General features: G+C 43.4%; 1 protein-coding gene across 2 annotated transcripts in view; it reads left to right on the top strand.

Annotated features, from left to right (window-relative positions):
- The window catches only part of LOC308362950 (receptor tyrosine-protein kinase erbB-4-like), a gene marked incomplete at its 3' end in the record, with an annotated part of 265,551 nt that overhangs the window by 219,361 nt on the left and 38,690 nt on the right, over nt 1–7,500 (top strand). For both annotated transcript variants that reach the window (XM_080835676.1, XM_080835677.1), the window contains exons 16-17: nt 114–158; nt 4,158–4,290. In XM_080835676.1, the coding sequence (XP_080691802.1) occupies nt 114–158; nt 4,158–4,290 (178 nt within the window). The remainder of the gene's footprint in view (nt 1–113; nt 159–4,157; nt 4,291–7,500) is intronic.

A 7,500-nucleotide genomic window follows, 5' to 3' on the forward strand; every position in this document is an offset into this window, starting at 1 on the left:
TTCATGCAGATTAAAACGTGTATGTCTGAGGGTGTGACTCAGCATGTTACTTTGGTTTTCATCCATCACCTGTAAACCTGTCACTCAAACTTCATCTTTTACTTTGATGACAGGTGCACTGGACCTCGCATCCAAGACTGTGTGGGGATGATTGACAGGTACGTTAAAGCTCCACTCTGCATCAAATCAAATCAAATCAAATCAAATCAAACTTTATATGTACGGCGCATTTCATACACAAAGGTAACACAATGCGCCTCACAGTAGGAAAGACAGGGAAAAAAAATACTTGTAAAGAGACATAGATAGATAAATAAGTAAACGTTCCATAAATGTAAAATAGATACATTTTACATGATATCTTCTGACATGCATGGCCAAAGCATCTGGGCAGTGCTGAATCATACACTGTGATGGCGCTCTGCCAGAGAGGTTGATTTAGTTTGGGACCCAGGAGCTTAACGATGTAGGGGGGAGGGGAGATTTGAAAGGTCACCAATAAAACAAGGATGAGCACCTCACTTAGGGGGCTTTCCTGAGGTTTCTAGTTCTTCCTTTATCAAAGTTCAAAGTTCAAAGTACGTAATTGGTCATTGCCACAAAGACAACGAGACAGTAGAGGCAACCAGACTTCTTGCACAGCTCAATAATAATAAATAACAATTGATAAATAGATTCATAAATATCATACATAAAATAATAATAATAAAAATAATAAATGCAATATATTTCCATACCTCCATATTTCCATATTAAGGTGCATCAAGTGTTAGAGTGCACAGTCCAAGGGGGGCGGGGCGGGCTGGGCCGGGGGGAGATGAAGGGGGGTGGGGGGGTGGGGTGGGTAAGCTGTTGAGGAGCCTTATTGCACAGGGATAGAAGCTCTTTGCCATCCTGGAGGTGCGTGCCTTTTTTGATCTGAACCTTTTCCCTGATGGGAGTAACAGGAACAGATGATGGGCTTTATCCTTTCCTCTCTTTCTCTTTCTCAAACCCTTTCTTTCTTTTTCTTTTCGCTGTCTGTTTCTTTTTCTTTACGCTGTCTGTTCTTTTTCTCCCCTCCTCCCTCTTCTTGTCATTCTAGTATTCTCTATGGGGCAGATGTACATACGTTAGAAATGTGACCAACCATAGAAAATTCCTGGTAGGTGTAAACCTACTTGGCAGTTAAAACGTTTCTGATTCTGAGTCTGATTCTGATAGAGAGCGCAGCCTAAACAGCAACTTGGCCCGTCTGCAGAAAGGCGCACATTGTGTCTTTTCATTTGACGTTGAATGTACTAAACCCCTTAGCTGATTGCGTAATCAACACGTCACCGCTCTCTAACCTGAATGTGCAGTGCCCACATCTCAACAGTTTCATTTAATCATGGGCGCAATTGAATGGAATCATGAAACCGCCAAACAACATTAAAACCCTATTTGTACAGGCATTTTCCCATGACCCTCCCACATTTGCATATGCAAAAGTCAGAAAAGCGCAACTTTACATTTTGTACGCTTCTGTAGCTGGCAAAATGCGGTTTCAGCCATGTGCGACCGCGCAACCATGACATGTTTTTATTAGTGCTGTCAGTTTAACGCGTTATTAACCCATTTTAGCGCCGTTAATTTTTTTATCGCGCGATTAACGCGATGTTAAAAAAAAAAAAAAAAAAAATAAATAAATAAAAAAAATTTTTTTAGATCAACGTTATTTTGCCATCCCAAACTTTGTAGTAGGCTAACGTCACGTTTCAGTGAATGATGAGCGCGATACAGCGAAATGGATGATAAAAAGCTTCTGAATAGAAAGTTTACCTTTAAAAGTTGTGTTGTGCAAAAGAAGCGAGCTTCACTGTTGTCTGGAAATGTCAACAGGCAGCTGGCAGCAAAAAATATTAAGCCATGGTTTAACTGCACTATAGGCTGAGTCCATGTTTATTTTAAATGTGCACTTTATAATTTTATTTTGTACCGCCCTGTTTGGCCATGTTGTTTTTCAATCAAATAAAACATTGCTTAAAGCAAGCCAATCCACTTTTCCATGTTGATAACAGCATTAAAATAAAATAAAAATGATGGAAAAAAAATTATTGAAGGGGCATTTAGAATGGATAAAATTTGTGATCGCGATTCATTTTGATTCATTTAATCGCAATTAATTTTGAGTTAACTATGACAAAAATGCGATTAATCGCGATTAAATATTTTAAACGTTTGACAGCACTAGTTTTTATCATTACTCCTAAAATGGGCGCCCACATGTTGCACCTGCCCCCCTTTATCTGTTGGTCTATTACAATCACTCATACAACTCCTTCTATCTCTTTTGTAGTCTTTCTTTCACTTTTCCCCATATACCACTCACTCTCTCTTTCCCTTTCCCTCTCTATCTCTCTCTGTATATCTACCACCTTTTCTCTTTCTCTCTATCTCTGTCTTTCCTCTTGTCCCGTCTATCACCCCATTGCTCTGATCTGATATTCTAACCCACGCTGGAATCTCATTACCCCCAGCTTCAGCCTCTCAGTAAATTCCAAGCTCATTTTTGGCTGCCGGGAATCGATTGGCCAAACGTCACTCTTTTCCCCCAACATCGCTCACCTGCTACGCCTGCTGCATTTAGCAGTGCTGCCTGGGTTCACAGAGATCGCTTCTTTCTCTTACTCCATCTCACTCTCTCTCTCTCTCTCTATCTCTCTCTCTCTCTCTCTCTCTCTCTCTCACACACACATTTTCCTTCTTATTTTACATTCGCACTTCCTGGGCATGGAATTGAACGCCTTTTCACATTTGCCATTCATATGCCACTTGAAAGAGAGACAGAGGGAGAGAGAGTGAGAGACTTTATGCAAAACCATGTAGGGATCTCAGAAATGAACATTATTTAAGTGGAGAAAAATGAATGGATAATGACCCAATGAGTAAGAGATACTGATAGATTTGTGGTCATCTGAATCATCTGAAAATCCTAAATACAAATACACAAATGAATGAAAGTGTCCCCCAGGGACCAAATAGTGCACAAATATGATGCAAACCTGGTGAAAGATCAAAATGGTTCCCATCTCTAGAGTGTGCTGCATTCACAGGCAGTTTCCAACTGCTGGGAGAAAAAAAAAACCTCTGATGCATCCTGGACTGAAGGCCCATACAGGTGCCCGAGGCCAAATCGTGACTAAGGTTTTATAGGCAAAACAGACACGCAATAGTGGTGAATAAACAACCCTGACTATCAGGAGTCAGTCCAGCGAGATGATCAGTAGAGCCGTCAGTTAAGGTTGGAAACCTTGAAACAGAGGTGAATCACAGCATTTGAACTGATACAGAAATGACTGAACCACCTGAGCCATCTAAAACCTTTGGATAATATAATTGACAAGATATGCTGCAAGTTTCATATATTTACGTTATGTGCACTTCACCCGGAACTTGAATACTTGTTTGAAAAGTACATGCACATAATGGAAATTGCCTGCTTAAAAGAAACGGGATATCACTAAGCAACTGTTTTAATTGACGTGACCTGAACTTCAGACTTCATGGAGAACTTTCCTTTGTGAAACAGGCACGAGAACGAAGTTGTTCAGCAGCACTCGATTAAGGTTTAGATGGGCGGGCTTTGTACTTCCACTGCCGACGCTGCCAGACCGTGGGCCCAGGCGCTCGCAAGAGCCACGGCCAAGTCATCTGCGCACTTCAATTTGACCATCTAATATGTCCAATCAGCCGCGTGGCTCCGGCCTCTTCTTCCCCCCCCCCCCCCCCCGCCAACATTTAAATCCACTTCTGCCATCAGCCTGAAAGGGACAGAGGGCTGGCAGCAGTTGGCACGCCGCTGCACACGGACACGCCAACCATTAGATCATCATTGTTCTGGACAGACAGAAGGCACACTGAATCAGGTGCCCAGTAAATTTGTCAATAACTCGGATTTTGGGTTGTGCCAGCGCACTGTCCCAGAGACAGCTCGGCTGGAGAAGTGCACTGAGTTTTTGTAGAGGCCCTCTCAGTCTAATATGAGCTTATAGTGCTGAATACGATGAGGAAATCTGTCTGTCAACCAACCAATCAATCAATCACACCTTTCTATATGACCCTGGAATTGTGCTGTGAGTACTTCATCTATATTTATTTACTGTCCTCTCTCTGACCTCTCGCCGTCTCTCCTGCAGGACGCCCCTGATTGCAGCCGGGGTGATCGGAGGGCTGTTTGTGATCGTGATTGTGGCGCTCAGCGTGGCCGTCTATGTCAGACGCAAGAGCATCAAGAAGAAGAGAGCCCTGCGACGCTTCCTTGAGACAGAGGTAAGACTAGGGTTGTCACTTGTGATGGGCTGGTATCTGATCTGGTATCAGTCACCAACCTAAAGGCCTTCAGAGTACAGACTTGGTACTTTAACACTCTAAGGTCCAAGGCCTTTTAGACTTTTCTAAGTTGTCTGACATGCCTTGATGTTTTTGTACATTTTGCTTAACTTAAAACATTGATGCACAAATGGAATATATGATTCTATTCTAGAAGACCTCAGCAATAATATTAGAAAAGGGTTCAATGTTTCTGTGGTTGTTCTTTTTATGTCTCTAAGACGAAAACTCAAAAATAAAAATATCCCGGACGAGGGATATAGACTTGGTACTTTAACATGGAGCAGCGCTCTAGGCTCCTACCATCCCATGTCAGAAGAAATGGTCTGAAATGCAAATACCTTTGTAACCTGTTTAAATAACTAATCGGCATGTTTGCTGAACTAGTCTTGTCGAGCAGCTTATGTGTGTGAAACCCATCCTGCTGAGTAAACTGACTTTACTTTTGTGAAACACCCCTTATGCTACCATAAATCCTAACCCCTGGTTTGGATTCTTAAATTAACTTTGTCCTGCATTTGCCTGTATTCATTGCTGGCCCCAAGACATACTGCCACAAGTATCCATTGCAACAACAGGGATATTATCTCCATCAAGCTTCCCTCTCACATTCACTCATCATCTCTCGCTGCCGGGTCACTGCATTTGACAACAGGCACAACGGGCTAGTGTCCATCACACACACACACACAGACACACAAACACAAACACACAAACACAAACACAAACACACACACACACACACACTCACACACACACACACACACACACACACACACACACACACACACAGACACACAGACACACACACACACACACACACTCACACACACTCACACACACACACACACACACACACACACACACACACACACACACACACACACATACACACACACACCCACACACACACACACGTATGACCCTTCACCCCCATAAACCCAGTTTCACAATCTGGCCTTGACGAATGTCGAACCCCCACCCATTAACTTGCCACACAATGTTAATGGGAGGTGAAATTCTGTCCATGATGCTGCCGGCACAGGTGCTTAAGAATGGACACTCCATGAGAATATGGTAATAAGGCTTCTCTTGTCTAATTCAAGGAAACCCACTACACCATAACAGTTATCCCCTGTAGTCTAGCTCTGCTTGGACGCTTTACAATACACAGCATGTGTTCTGAAGTCATAACCTGTAGTCAGACTTTGAGCATGCAGTATAGTTATAGTTTACAGAACTGCAACGCTAACAGAGTATCAGTCGAGCTTTGTCCACCATCTTCCCAAGACAATGAACTATGAGTCAGTACTCTGGCAGGAGAGGAAACAAGAGGATTTAATATGCAGCAGTGGGGGTCTGTGGTTAACTATGAATGGACAGAGGGATGTTGGGGAGGGGAGGGGCACATTTTGTATTTACATCCCAGGACGGCACGGACAAAAGGAAGGGGAAAAAAAAAGAGACGGGCTGTCAGGGTGTGTTTGTTTAATTTGCGGGCGGAGCATCAGTGATATGGACAGCTGTCTTGGGATGGGAGCTCCTGCCCAAAACCTGCCAGAGCGACTGACACAAGCCAAGTCGAGTCGGCCATTCCAATCACCCCTTGGGAACCGTGACGGCAGGAAGGGTTCCGCTTGGCTCCACCTACCACCGGAAAATATGAAGTCAAAGATATACCTCTGATGGAATGTGATTGTGTATGTGTGTCCCTGTGTGTGAGAAAGTCAGTGAGTTACTGAGGGTCTTGTCTTGTTTTTCTGTGTGTGTGTGTCCTCTGCTCTCAAATGTGTAAGTGAGTGTGTGAGAAAGAGAGAAAGGGGAAAGAGAGAAAAAACAGAGACACAGAGGGAGAGTAAGACTGTGCAAGTGTGTGTGTGTGTGTGTGTGTGTGTGTGTGTGTGTGTGTGTGTGTGTGTGTGTGTGAGACAGAGAGTAACGTATTCTACTTTTTCTCTCTCAATAAGTATGCTCATGTCCCGTGTCTTTTGTTTATCCATGTGTGTGTGTGTCATGTTGTTCTCTACCCATTTTGATGGATATGTGTTTGTGTGCATGTGTTTTTATTGTTTTGCAGTGTGTGTGGGTGTGCATGTGTTTTTATGTTTTTGCAGTGTGTATGTGTGTGTGTGATTGTGTGTGATTGTGTGTGTGTGTGTGTGTGTGTGTGTGTGTGTGTGTGTGTGTGTGTGAGTGTGTGTGTGTGTGTGTGCCTCCCAAAAAAAAAAAAAAAAAAAAACATACGGAATCAAAAGACTTTTGTGGAATATGAACTACCTCATGGAGGAGTGGATTGTTGAGGGTGGGAGGCTGTAGAGGAACGGAGGAGAGCTGAAGAGGGGCACTGGAGAGGACACTGTGTGGCTCAACACACACACACACAACACACACACACACACACACACACACACACACACACTCTGTCTCTGCCTGGCAAGGTTACAGCACTTTGCTTTGTGTTTGTCCAAGTTAAGCTTCATAGGCAGGGAAGGTCATGAGTCCACCACCTATTCTTTATGGCCACACACTTAACCTCTGTGACCTCTGTTAGTTGTATTTATTAGCCTCTGTTTAGTTGTTTAAATAGTTGATAGTTATTAAAAAGAAAAATGGTAACTCTTAGAAGCTTTCCTATATTCAACTCTAATTTGTTAAGGAGAGAGAACAGAAGAAAGAAAGACAGAAAGGAAGAAGGAAAAAAAGAGAGAGCGAGAGATAGAAAGAGGCAGGCAGGCAGGCAGGAGAGGCGCAGCTCATCGCACTCATAAATTAGCACAAGCACAGCGTGACTGTTTCAGCACCGCAAAGTAGAGTGGAGAGATGGACAGCTCCCTCTCGTTTGCTTTCTCCTCCCCTCTCTCTTTCACTCTGTTGCCTAGCAAATAGCTTTCAGCACCACCGCTGGACTGGACAGCTCTCTGCTGAGAGTATTTTTTCAAACACACACACACACACACACACACACACATCAATGCAGAAGGGATCTATTGTGGTGCCTCCATTCTTCAGGCATCAGCTCTAGAGGATAGACACTTGGATCCACTGTGGAAAGGTCTAGCTGGGATGAGTGGTGCTTTAGGAGTACGCTTTCTTTTTTTCTGTGCTCTGTCTGTTTCTGTCATCTGTCCCTATTTCTTCTCTGCAGTCTGT

Source organism: Sprattus sprattus (assembly GCF_963457725.1).
Source record: "Sprattus sprattus genome assembly, chromosome: 3".
NCBI lineage: Eukaryota > Metazoa > Chordata > Actinopteri > Clupeiformes > Clupeidae > Sprattus > Sprattus sprattus.